The following is a 13,465-nucleotide window of genomic DNA, read 5'->3' on the forward strand; positions in this document are numbered from 1 at the left end:
CTAATATTTTTTATCATATTGGTGAAAAAGTTTCGACACCCCTGGTCTATGCTATGGATATTGGCTCAAATTGAGATATGGGTTAAATGGGCCTACCTTAAGTTAAATAAAGGCTTTTAGCTGGTTGCTTCACAAAAGTGGAACACAGTCCAAGGAAAAACAGAACTGCATACTTAGGTGAAACAGTCGCAATTCAATAATCTAGCAAAAAAAAAACAAAAAAAAAAAACTTTTATAGACACACCTGCACCTGTTTTTAATGTTTTATATGGACTTGTTTGTTTTTGTTTTTGTTTTCTGCTTGTATTGTATTTTAAACAGGAAGCCCCTATATAAATTAAGATAAATAAATGAATGAATAAATAAATGTAAGATAAAGTCAATTATAATTACAGCAAAGATTAAGAGCAGTGTACAGGATATGCATTCACCATATCAATGCATATTAAAGGTATATTTGAATTGTTTTGTCACAAAATTTCAAATTTGATTTTGATAATAAGGAATAGACTCCATACTGAATACTAATTATGATACCATGATGATAATACACTCTTTCTTTAGATAATAGAATGTCAATTTAACATTAAATAATAGTATTCTCTTTCATTTTACCTATCTGTGTTACAATATTACTATCTGTGTAATCCCTCAGTCGTCCAGGTAGGTTCCAGTGGTCCATGGGAGTTTATACTAGTCTATGTGATCTTATACTTGTTCTGATACAGCCCAAGATCATTCTGTGTGACATTTTTAATACTGACACTTGTTCAAATAAGTATCTAGTTTTTATGCCACAATTTTAATATTGATTAATCTGATTTTTGATACTTTTGACAACCGTATTATTGAGTAATCAAAACACCAGCAATAGGCCTACATGACTTGCACTCTCTAATATGAACATAGGCCTAAACAGTGTGGCTTTTGCTGTTAAGTATTAACATCTTCTGTAATTCGTTCACCTCCTCCTGACACCTACTTCTGATTGGTCTATAGTCACGTGATCGTCACCGCCTTCAAAATGCCTTTGTAAAGTTACAAACAGCAACACTAAAACACATTATTTCCCGAATACCTTTGCAAATAAGCCACAATATGTAACTCTTTAGACCAAAAATATAGGCTTACTGAAATAAAATCATGTTTGCTTGTTTTTTTCCTCCATTTTGGTTGTGTACATTGCACTGAAAAACAGTGTTGGGAGTAACGGCGTTAAACTATAACGGCGTTACTAACTGCGTTACTTTTTCAGTAACGGAGTAATGTAACTAATTACTTTTCCTAGCGTCGTAACGCCGTTACCGTTACTGACAATAAAATGTAGCGCGTTACTTTTAATTGAGTTCACGCTGCTCTTCATCAGAGCCGAGCAGCTGCTGTTGTGTTTCTTTGGTGAAAGAGGAGGCTGGGGTGAGATAAAAGGCTCGTTTGAGATGAGGCGGGCGCAGATACGACGCCGTCAATCGGTGCGCGGTGCCTGCCGGTTAGTTTTGTGTCCAAGATGCCACCGACTTGCTCTGACGTATGCGCCGGTAACGGGAAGTTTTTGAGCGAGGCGAGCGCAGCAGCTCTCCACCGACTGCGGCCGCCTGCATGGACTACAAACGCGTAATGCATGATGGGAAATGATGTCCTGTCCACACGTGCATTCACAGCAGATTAGGTCCGAGTTGTGTTTTGATCAGAAACGTGACTGTGTTCTCTCCAAAGAGGAACAGGCTCAGATCAGAGGTGATTAATATTTGAATACTGGACAGAGAATTACAGTGTGTGGCCAGAGAAGGTTAAAGGTTTTGTATTTTTTTGCATGGTTCACATTTAAATGCCTTAGTTTTGCAAAACATGGTAATGAATCTTTTCAGTATTTTACTGAAAGCACTTTATTGTTATTGTTTATTTTAATGAAGAAAATACTTGAAGTTCAGTTGTCTGAAATTGTGTGACATGTTGATTTATTTGCACTTCAAATGAAATGTTTTATATTTTTAAAATTTTTGATACATTCTATAATTTACTTGAAAACAAATGCAATATAATTGCAATCTGTTAAAGTGAAATACATGTTAAAGGTTCACATCTGTTGTGTTTTTATTGTTTTAACATAATAAGTAACGCAGAGTAGTTACTTTGCCTGGTAACTAGTTACTTCTCCCAAAAAGTAACTGAGTTACTAACTCAGTTACTTTTTGGGAGAAGTAACTTGTAACTATAACTAATTACATTTTTGAAGTAACTTGCCCAACACTGCTGAAAAATAGAAACATACTAGAAGCAGTCTTGCATCTCCTCAAACCTGACTCATGGAGGAGGGCCTCCTTCTGTGTCCTTGTTCCCTGGAATCATACGCAGGTGACGTACCACTTCCACAAAGTTGCATACTGATACTGTAAATTTATCTTACCGTACTTTTTTTTTTTTCCTTCAGGACGAGACTGAACCTGTTTTACATAGTACGTCGTAACGGTTGTAACGTTTTTGTAAGGAGTAAGATTTTGATGCTTCTGTGCATCGGCTGCAAAGACATGTCTGTGTGCAGGTGCAGATGCAAAGACAAATGTTTTCCTTCTTGGAATGCTACTCGTTGATATTCAAATAGCTTGGTCACAAGGAAAGTCAAATCAGTTTTGTGTGTGTTTATGCTTTTATTGTGAAGAAAACTGTCACACTCACTTCCTTGTTTCATGTTGTGTTGATCTCTTCAGTGACATATTGGGGTTTCAGCTCCACGTGAAGCATGTCCTGACAGTATTTCACCTCACACTTTAAGCTCTTTCCTCCAACTACTCATGGATTTAATGTAAAATCAGCTGCATCTCGTTAGGGTTCAGATCTGCGCTAATACTACGTGCTAGCCTGGTGGCTTAGCTAGCCGTGGAGATGTGCGCGTGGCTCCGGGTGCACGCGGGGGCTCGATCCGCGGCTGCAGCCCTGAGGCTCAGAGCCCGGACCGCTCAGATACCCGGGGAGAGGGGACTAATGAGACACGTCCTCCGGCAGAACTTCGGGACAGACGCTGTGCTGCGGAAGGACATTATGAAAGGTAATTCCTTCAGGAGGCATTATAAGATATTCTGTATTTAACTGGTCAAATAGTAGGAGGTAAAGGGCTCGTCCGGGATTTGAACCCGGGACCTCTCGCACCCGAAGCGAGAATCATACCCCTAGACCAACGAGCCACACGTGCTTGTTATTGTCATCAAAATTCTATCCAAAATTCCAGGAAATTAATTTATTTTTTATCATAACTATTGTCCAATATAGACAAGTTTGGGCCCTTGTTTACATTATAGTTGCTAGGTAACCAGGAAGTAAAATTATAAACTGTACCAAAAAGAAAAAAGTAGAAAAATCTTTTTGATCAAATCTAATATAATTATGTTAAATATTTGTATGTTTAAATGAAATAAGTAGAATGTCATCTGAAACCCAAAAACTGACTGTTTTCCCCAGATTTGCAGGCCCAGTTGACCTCCATAAAGCAGACAGCTCTGGACGCGTTGCCGGGCAGCAGCTGGACGCCCCTGCAGATGAACCCTAACCTCCCCCCGGAGCGAGCGGACATCGTGATCGTGGGAGGGGGGGTGGTGGGCTGGTCTGTAGCCTACTGGCTCAAACAGAAGGAGCGCGTGAGGGGAGGAGTCAAGGTGGTGGTGGTGGAGAGGGATCCCACGGTGAGCAGCAACACCAGAATAAAACAAACTGAAGAAACTATTTACCGGTAGATGAGTAAAGAAACTTATTCACTCTAAAAAAACATAGTCCAGTTGACAGAATTCAACCTCTTTTTACTGTGGACACAAACAACTGACAAATAACTTATTTTCCATTTATTGATTTCTAGAGCTACTACCAGTATTCATTTTGACTTGAAAATTCAATAGCGGTTTTCACATTTGCTAAAAATAGGTTCCTACATCACATCACAAAGCATTATGGGATACCCTCTTAGACAAATGATAAAGTCAGTATGTCTTTCCCCATCAAAACAGACTCCTTATTTCCAGTTCTAACATTACGTAATATATCATGTGAGCTTTTAATCACATTATAATGCTGTTATCTCACCAAAAATATGCTTGAAGTCATGTTTTGTTTCATTCACACATCTTTGATTAATCATGTATTATTAGTCTGTCTATATCTCTAAAGCTCATTATGTAGTGGAAGTTTTCATGTTAACATCCAAATGATTCTAGTGAATGTGTATGGAGTTTAAAAACACAGTCGAACACAGTGTGTTACCACATGACATCACAAGGCGGAACAGAGTGTTTTGTGTTTGAGAGTAGAACTAAACCTAAATATGAAGGTTTTGTGTGTAAACATGCGAATGAAACAAAATACAACTTTGGGTATGTTTGTGATGAGGAAATAACATTATTAACCTTGGATTCTCCCAGTAACACACTAGAATCCATCTTTGCAGGTAGTAAGTTTAATTGGGTGAGCGAGCCAATCACAGAGCAGCACTGAGGTTGGTACAGAAGCCAAAGGCCATGGCAATGGCAACAGATGCACTTCAGCCTTTCTCAGCATTATTTTCTTTGTGAAAAAAACATGCAGAGGGTTAGCACTTTGTGCATTTATGGACAGGGAAGATATCTGTGCTTTTCTCTTAACGGGATGTAACAAAGTTTAATTTTCCGGCTTGTTCAGTTGTTGTGACCCTTCGACCAATCAGATTCAAATATTAGTCATGACATTCTGTGTTTCCCGATTGCGGTCAGCAAGAGGCATCCCAGATAATGTGTAGAACTCACTTCAGAGTGATACACATATCAATCTGGTGTGAGCCAGGTTACCACATTATAACACAGATCAAAAAATGGTATAACATAGACTCTTTAAATGTAGAATGCGTGCCATGTGCTGGATTGTTTGTCTAAGATTGTGATATTATCTGTAAAGTTAGCTATCTACTTTTATTCTTTTGTCTTTTGACTAAAATTATTTTTTTTTATAAAGATTTACAAAATTAGTTCACTAAACCCGTAAGATTTAGTCGACCTCAAAATACATTCTTGGTTTAACTATGATAAAATATATGGCATTGCTTTGTGGGACTGACGTGTTCTCGGACATTGATTTTGTTTATGGTCTGGTTTCGGGCTGTGGGATAGAAATATGGAACTTGGATCTAGTCTCCACCTTATTTATTTATGTATTTATTTATTTATTTATTTATTTTGTTAGTTAGTTATTTAGTTAGTCAGCAAAAATATTACATTGATGAAAACTAAAACAAAAATATTTTAGTTGGCAAAATTAACACTGGCTGCTACTGAATTAATTAAGTATTTAAAGTGGAACTAAACACATAAACTCCCACAAGCGCTTTGAGCACCTTGAAGGTGGAAAAGCGCCATAAAAAAATGTGACCATTACCATTACCACAATCACATTTCAAATAGAGCTGCTAAACCTGGAGGACTAAAGGGGAGAGTGAGGGTGGAGGATGGGTGGGGTCTGGAGGTATAAGGAACAGTGTGATTGGTCTAACAAGTATCCAGAATTCTAACTCCGCCCCTGCACCAAGGCGTTTGTTATCAGAAACATCTGACTTGAATCAGGGAAAGTAGTACTTGAAGTTGCAGTGGCCACTGAAAGCAGGGATACACTTAGATTTTTTGACCAGAAGGCTGCAAATTTACCTAGTTTGCACTAAAATTGCAGACAAATCACTAGGAACAGTACATAATACTATTAAAATACCAAATACACAGTTGTGTATTGAAAAATATTTATTTAGTGTTTAGTTCCACTTTAAGTCTTATAATTGAGTATTTAAAAATACAGTATAGCAAAATTTGAGGATTTGTATAATATATACAAATGTGAATGATGTGAAGTCCCTGTGTTGGTGTTGCAGTACTCACGGGCCTCCACTGTGCTGTCGGCTGGAGGCATCAGGCAGCAGTTCTCCCTGTCCGAGAACATCCTCCTGTCCTTGCACTCTGCACACTTCATGAGGAACATCAATGTATGGCACTCTCACCTCCACTTCACTTTCAATAATGCATTGGAGATTTAGTGGTATTGATCAGTTATATCACATGTTTTCAGGATCATCTGGGTGTGTTGAACGAGGACCCTGTTGACCTGCAGTTTAACCACTCAGGTTATCTGTTCCTGGCCAGTGAAGATGTGGCCCACATCATGGAGGAGAACTACAAGACACAGAGGTCATTAGTTTAAATATATTGATAATGCTTAAATACTTAATACTTCATAAAGGAGACATATTATCCAATATCCACTTGGAGGAGCTTTTAACCATGTTAAAGCTGTTTCCCTTCTCATTCACCCTCTCGAAGTTGTATTTGGACTGATTCATGCATGTTTGAGTAATCTATCCCCCTTCAGTCAAGACACCATTGCTCAGATTTTTTTATGGCACATGGATTCCACAGCGTTGTGTAGCCATATTGGCACAAATGATGAGTGTGTTTTGCAGTTATCCATATTCGGGACTGTCAGCATAGTCCGGCAGCACAGCACTTAGCTAAGATGCCATTTACAGTGACCTAGGTGAATAACTCCTTTTATAAAGTTGTTTTAGATCAATATTTCAGTTTTAAATGTCCAAAGTATAACATAATGATCCACAGTTGTCATAGATTGTAACTATATAGCAGCATAATATGTCTTCCTAAACCTTTGCACATGTCTTGATCATGTAAGATTATTATTGTGTCTCATTTTAACTGGCTGACAGAATGTTTGTGTTGTACGTAGATATGCAGGAGCCAAAGTGTCCCTTCTCACTCCCACTCAACTCAAAGAAAAGTTCCCCTGGATCAACACTGATGGAGTGGCACTGGCTTCATACGGTGAGGAAGGCACAGAACTCCGCACACAATACAATTGACTGTTTACATTACACTGTTTATTGAAGTTTGAAGTGTGAATACCTGTTACAGCAATCACACTCTTCCTTATATCTCCAGACCTCGCCAGTCCTCACTCTCCCCTTTAGTCCTTCAGGTATTGCCCAGTTTAGCAGCTCTATTTGAAATGCAGTTGTGGACCGAGTTTAAGTGTTTAGATCCACTTAAAAGAAGTCAGAAATTAATTCTAAGCAAGAGCACCATCTGCTGGTTATCTGTGTACTCCAGAATCCCATAGTTGGAGCTATTGTGTACTGAAGTCAATGAAGAAAATGTATTTTAATGGCTAAATAAGAGTGACTAACTGAAAATCCTTCTCAATTAGTCCAAATACAAAGGAGATTGAACAAAATGCAAAAAGAACGATAGAGCGATGAAAATACAAGAGTAAAACATGATTAAACTCACTAGTCATTAGTCCATTTGGAAGGTTGGAAGCTCCATGAGATCATGGTCATTCAGCTTTCTGATTAGATAACTGTTTTAAGAACCAAAACACCAAATTATAATGTAAATAAATGGGCATGATGTCAATGTTTTTGTAATTAATAATACATCAGCATTAGAATTGTTATCAGTAAAAGCCATGTTTGATTTTTAACCTAATTTCTGGGGACACAGATGATTTTATAAAAGGTCAAATCAAAAACTTCCTTCAACAGATATCCCAGGTCTAATTGAGTGTGTCGCTTGTGTGGTGTGGTCCTCAGGTCTAGAGAACGAGGGCTGGTTCGACCCCTGGACTCTGCTCAGTGCCTTCAGGAGGAAAGCCATCTCTATGGGAGTGATCCCCTGCTGCGGAGAGGTCACAGGTCAGCTCCAGCTCGTCCACACACACCGTACAGCTGCTGACAGAAGGCATGGATTAACCCTCTATGTTCTACAGGCTTTCAGTATAAGACAAACACAGTGTCCACTAGAGAGGGGGACCAAGTCATTCTGCGCCGAATCAGATCTGTCAAAGTAAGTCACAGATACTTATTCACAAGCTTTGATCCTGGTCATTTTATACTGATGAAAAAGAACACTGACCTGCTGTATTCATCCAACAGAACAGACAAATACATCTACCTGCACTAGTGTCATGATACTAAAATTTCAAACTCCATTTCAATTCTGAGGAATATACACGATACTCAATACCGATACCATGGTGATAATAAAAAATGCACAGACAATAGAAAGTGATCTTCAACATTAAATCGTAGTACTTTCTTTTATATTACCATGTGGCCTTATATCTGTGTAATTCCTCAGTCGCCCGGGTAGGTTCCATAGTGGTCCATGAGTGTATACTAGTCTATGTGGTCTTTTACTTTTTCTAATACAGCCAAATATCACACTAAAGCTATTCAGGAAAGGTTCTGTCTTGTGAATGTGACTTTTAGTATCAATACCTGCTCAAAAGAGTACTGAGTTTCGATCCTTTTTTTAGTATCTGATTTTCATTACTTTTGACAACCCTTGTACATAATTATGTGTTTTAAATAATCATTTCAAATAAATTTTAACTTTACAGGAATATCTGTAATTGAGGCATCAATTCTATTTTCAAATAATTTTACTGTGACTTCCATATACTACTGTTATCCATTCATGAACTATGTGTTTTGGGTGATCAGATTTTTATTGATGAGGCAAACCCATGCCAATAATCTAATGGAATTACTGGGTTATCAGATTCTTCCAGTTTTCTTCACTTTCTTGTGCTTTAATGCCTGTAAAAACAACATGGGCTGGTGTGTGCCTCATGAGTGGTGCTGTGTGCAGGTGCAGATGCCCAACAGCCTGGAGTACCAGCCAGTGGAGTGTTCCATTGTGGTGAACGCGGCGGGGGCCTTCTCTGGGAAACTGGCCCAGATGTTGGGCATCGGCAATGGGCCAGAAGACTCCCTGACTGGGATCTCCGTGCCCGTGGAGCCCCGGAAGAGGTAACTGTAGTTTAGACAGCTGCATGTCCCCAGTGGACATGGACCATAAAGGGAACATATTTTGTAAAATACATTTTTTATGAGCTGTAACAATGTTGTTGCGTGTGTTCATCATGAGTTTAGTCAAAGTTGTATTTTGATTGATTCAGGCATGTTTGAGTACTAATGCTCAAAAGGTCACATAGGCATTTTCAAGAGTAAAAACACAAATGAAAATGTTTTTACTTGCTACCCTGCAGTGCCACTATGAAGGGGAGACATTTTAGATCAGTATTGCGGTTTACAAAAGCATACGTCTTTCCTTAAAGGGGACACTTATGTTTAAAGGAACTGTATGTCAGATTTTGATTTAAAGAAATTCATAAACTTTACTGTGTCCCCAGATATGAGGTAAACATTGGACATGATAGCCAAGTTGGTTGTTATAATGTAGTGTTTTGGTTCTCAAGGCAATGATACTTTTCAATCAGAAAGCAGAATGAGTCTCCATATAAGTCTCTCATTTGGCATTGAAAAGTAATCTTTTTAAGGACTTAAGGGAACCCATTGCAAAGCATTCAACTTTGGAGTGCTTTTAGTATATCAGCATTTGTGAATTTGGACTACAAATTATTCTTTTTGTTGTTTTTACAACCAAATGTGTCATTTCTGTCTAGTGGTGTAATGTCCGAGAAGTTTGCAAGAGCCATTTACTGATCTTGTTCCAAAGTGCATTTACAGGTGCGCAGTAAAAAGACGATTATCTGAGGTTTTTATGTCTTCACAAAAGGAACAAGAACTTGTGACAATCTTAAATCTTTTGAATTAAGTCACTGGATGGATATACCAAAGGTGCTCCTAAAAATTATGTTGAATTTATACATGTTAACCAATCTGTGTCCTCAAATATGAAGTTTATTACATTTAAAATCTAAATCTTGCATACAGTTCCTCAAAAGTGACTGCTTGCTGTGGATATTCTTATGCAAAACAAAATAAGTATGTGAGATGATCTAAATAGATATATTGTAGTACTGTATTATAGGGACGCTTTGAGTCCCAGCCCTGTGCCAAAAGAAAAGTGTGTCATGTTTTTGGTGTGGTGTTTTCTGTTGTATTCTTCTGTCAGCACTTTAAGTTGAACATTGTGTGCAGGTACATCTATGTGGTTCACTGTCCAGATGGGCCTGGTCTGGACACACCCTTCCTCATTGATTACTCTGGAGTCTACTTCAGGAGGGAGGGGCTCGGGGGCAACTACATCGCCGGGACATCCCCACTAGAGGTCTCACTATGTCACTATGTCCATGTGTCTATGTCCAGATTTTCTACAGCTAATAGTGTGTCCGTGCCAGTCTGGGCACACATCACAGTATCGATAGAGCAATAGCATTCCCTACTTAAAGGCCCTGGATACAATTTTTTCCCCATCTATTTGAGAAAAATTTATCTTGCCCCAGTGCAGATATATTATATAGATATATTCTTGAGATCATAATATGTGCAGTTTGTACTGTCTGCATGGCAAAACTCCACTCTGAAAGTTGTGAAATGTGCTTATAAACTCATTGTGGTGAATAATTAGGATGCTCAGAACACATAAGGTAAGTCAGGAATAACTTTTAGGAATAACTGTTTAAATGAACTAGTTCTGTTTTTTTCACATTTTTAAGACAGTAAAAAACAGGGACGGTGCCTTTAAGAATGACATGAATTGAGATACTGTTGATCAGTTACATTTTTCTTTGTAAGTCTTAATTTTTTACCTGTTTCAAAGTAACTTTGACTATTTTAAAACTTGTTTCAAGCACATTATTTTATGTATTAAGTCCACTAACAGATAATTATGCTTAATAAAATTAGGAAAATTATATAGAATAAATTCTCAACCATTTAACTGGTCAAAAAAAAATCTTAACCTTTTATTTCATTTAACTAGTCAAGATGGATTTGAAGTAATTTCTTGTGCAAATCTTTCTTTTGCAATGCATTTGAATGTAATATTACAGTTATAAAGAACTGACAGCCCTGTATTTTATGTTGGTGGTTTGTTGTGTCCTTCGTCTTTAGGCTGAGGAGCCGGACACCAGTGACCTGGAGGTGGATCACCAGTTCTTTGTGGACAAAGTTTGGCCCAGCCTGTGTCACCGCGTCCCTGCCTTTGAAAGTCTCAAGGTACACTCTGTAGTTTATTATTTACTACAGTCAAACATCTGGACACACTTTCATTTTTGTTTTTTGTTTATTTCCATGATTATTTATATTGTAGATTCTCACTGAAGGCATCAAAACCATGACAAATATGGAATGTACTACAAAAAATAAACTCAAAATAACTCAAGATTACATTTTTTTTTTTTAAACACTCACCCTTTGCTTTAGTCACTGCTTTGTATTCTTGGCATTTCTTGACCCCGACATGGCACAGATGTGAATTGAAAACCTTTTCAGAAGAGACTTCATCATGAAGCTCATTCAGAGAAAGCCCAGGGTTTGCAGCGCTGTCGACCAAGCAAAGGGTGGCTACCTTTAGGAATATAAAATATTTTAAAATTATTTATTTATTTGAGTTATTTACCACATAATTTGCCACATAATTTCATACATCTTGCTTCATAAATTTGATGGTCTCCTATATGTATATAAAATGTAGAAAGTAGTAAACGTAAAGGAAAAGAAACTTTACAACATATGTAGACTTTTGACTGGCACTGATGGACAGTCACAGTCAATTTGTTAATTAAATGCAATTTAATAATTTTGTATAATTAAATTTACTAAACATGATCTTCTCTAAGCATTGAATTGTGCGTTGTATAAGGCCCAGAGCAGCCTAATCGCCAGTCATGGGTTGTGCTTCTGATATGATTAGATGAAATATAGTCAAAATATAGACAAAGTTTTGAGCTGGACTATTAACGTAAAATGACAAAAAAAAAATTCTGACAAAAGTTGTTTTTTTTTGTTTTTGTTTTTTATTAAGATATTGTTCTCAAGCCAAATTTCACAACTTTGTCTTCCCCATTTTGCCTTCCATTTAGTTTTGATCTAGCTTTCAGCACTCTCATGCGCTGTAGTTACTGAAAAGCCTTTTTAAAGCATATCCAAACACTATTAAACGTTGTTAAGATCATACATGTACCAGCAGAAGTGACCTCCTCGTCTGTGTGTCCTCTCAGGCAGTAGGGGAAAGTAATGTCAGTACATTTTACAGATGCACGTAGAAAAGTACTTTTCATGATTTGAGGGGTTATTTTTAGCTCATTCTTGGTAACATCCTGACTAAAGGTTTTGAGTACAAGTTCCAGTCCAAGTACAGGTCCAAGTTTACCAAAAACACCTTCAAATCAAAAAATGTCTTTATCTCTACATTTGATGCTTTTACACTTCTCAACCTGTGTGAAATACTTTAGCTTTTTACTCCAAATTTTGGAAATACTTTAATAACTTTACTTAAGTAGTTTTTGTAATGTGATACTTTTACTTCAATATTTTCACCCTTATGTCTGTACTTTTACTTAAAGTACATTTGACAGATTAATATCTTTTTCTAATTATTTGGTTTTGCGGGATAGTACCTCTGGTGTAAATATTCATCATAATTTTACAGAAGTGGTTCAACTGTCATCACTTCCATCCAAATACAAGGACTATTGTGTAATTTAGACAAGTTTTAGTCAAGTTTTAGTTTAGTTTAAAAGTTTGTTGCAAGGTAAGTTAAAGCATTACCTCTATATATGTCAAAGGAACCATACCAGGAAGTTAAATTATTACCTTCACCAAAGTGATAAAACTAGAAAAAAAATAGGCAAGATTTATTGTAAAATCTTAAATCTAATGATATTAACTACACTGCCTGACCAAAAATAAAAGTTGCGAACTTAGTAGTTATATGTAACATATGTATGTATGTATATAAGTAACAAAATTGTGTACTTGTTCCACATCTGCTCTCAGGTGTCCAGTGCATGGGCGGGCTTCTACGACTATAACACCTTTGATCAGAACGGGATCATTGGGATGCACCCTCTTGTCAACAACATGTACTTTGCGACAGGATTCAGTGGGCATGGCCTGCAGCACTCCCCCGCTGTGGGCAGAGGGCTGGCAGAGCTCATCATTGAGGGCGGGTACAAGACCATCGACCTGAGCGCACTAGACTTCAGGCGCATCCTCAGCCACGAGCCCATGCTGGAGAGGAACATCGTCTAGCTGCCCCCGCACAAAATGACGTACTACACACAAACCCAAGGGGCATAGACAAGTGGCAAAGTCTCCAAAAGCCTCTTGGAAGGACACTGGCAGACATTTAGCATTCACATCTGTCAGTTGTTGCATGTTTTAAGTTGAGGAGACTTAAAGTGGAACTAAATACTAAATCTTATTTTATTTATATATATATATATATATATATATATATATATATATATATATATATAGAGAGAGAGAGAGAGAGAGAGAGAGAGAGAGAGAGATACTGAGATACTGAGAAGCCTCTGTACTTTTCAGTAGATGGTGACATCACGAAAGACTGCCCTGATTACAGCCAGGTGTTTCTGATTACAAACACCTGGCTGCAGGAGCAGACTTTGAAGTGTGGTTACTGATTAGACCAATCACATTGTTCCTTATATCGCTATACCTTGCTCTTTCTTCGCCTTCACT

The 13,465-nt window shown here is 37.7% G+C and overlaps 1 protein-coding gene and 1 non-coding gene across 2 annotated transcripts; one reads left to right on the top strand and one right to left on the bottom strand.

Annotated features, from left to right (window-relative positions):
• The first annotated feature begins 2,696 nt into the window (after window positions 1–2,696).
• On the top strand, window positions 2,697–13,036 carry foxred1 (FAD-dependent oxidoreductase domain containing 1). Its single transcript, XM_033979012.2, has 11 exons — window positions 2,697–3,043; window positions 3,454–3,674; window positions 5,873–5,983; window positions 6,067–6,185; window positions 6,739–6,833; window positions 7,601–7,702; window positions 7,777–7,853; window positions 8,661–8,821; window positions 9,956–10,085; window positions 10,871–10,975; window positions 12,758–13,036. Exons 1-11 carry the CDS (start codon window positions 2,881–2,883, stop codon window positions 13,010–13,012), a joined length of 1,539 nt encoding a protein of 512 aa, XP_033834903.2. The 5' UTR covers window positions 2,697–2,880; the 3' UTR covers window positions 13,013–13,036.
• trnap-cgg (transfer RNA proline (anticodon CGG)) lies at window positions 3,108–3,179 on the bottom strand. The gene has a single exon. It is a non-coding gene; the product is annotated as a tRNA-Pro (tRNA).
• Window positions 13,037–13,465: the final 429 nt, after the last annotated feature.

This window comes from Periophthalmus magnuspinnatus, chromosome 14, assembly GCF_009829125.3.
Source record: "Periophthalmus magnuspinnatus isolate fPerMag1 chromosome 14, fPerMag1.2.pri, whole genome shotgun sequence".
NCBI classification, from domain to species: Eukaryota; Metazoa; Chordata; class Actinopteri; order Gobiiformes; family Gobiidae; genus Periophthalmus; species Periophthalmus magnuspinnatus.

What these genes read in the sequence shown, in the direction of transcription:
- foxred1 (XM_033979012.2), top strand. Translation starts at nt 2,881, where the DNA reads ATGTGCGCGTGGCTCCGGGTGCACGCGGGGGCTCGATCCGCGGCTGCA. An exon ending in ACTTCATGAGGAACATCAAT is followed by an intron (nt 5,984 to 6,066) that starts GTATGGCACTCT and finishes ACATGTTTTCAG; the next exon opens with GATCATCTGGGTGTGTTGAA. An exon ending in CTGCTGCGGAGAGGTCACAG is followed by an intron (nt 7,703 to 7,776) that starts GTCAGCTCCAGC and finishes TATGTTCTACAG; the next exon opens with GCTTTCAGTATAAGACAAAC.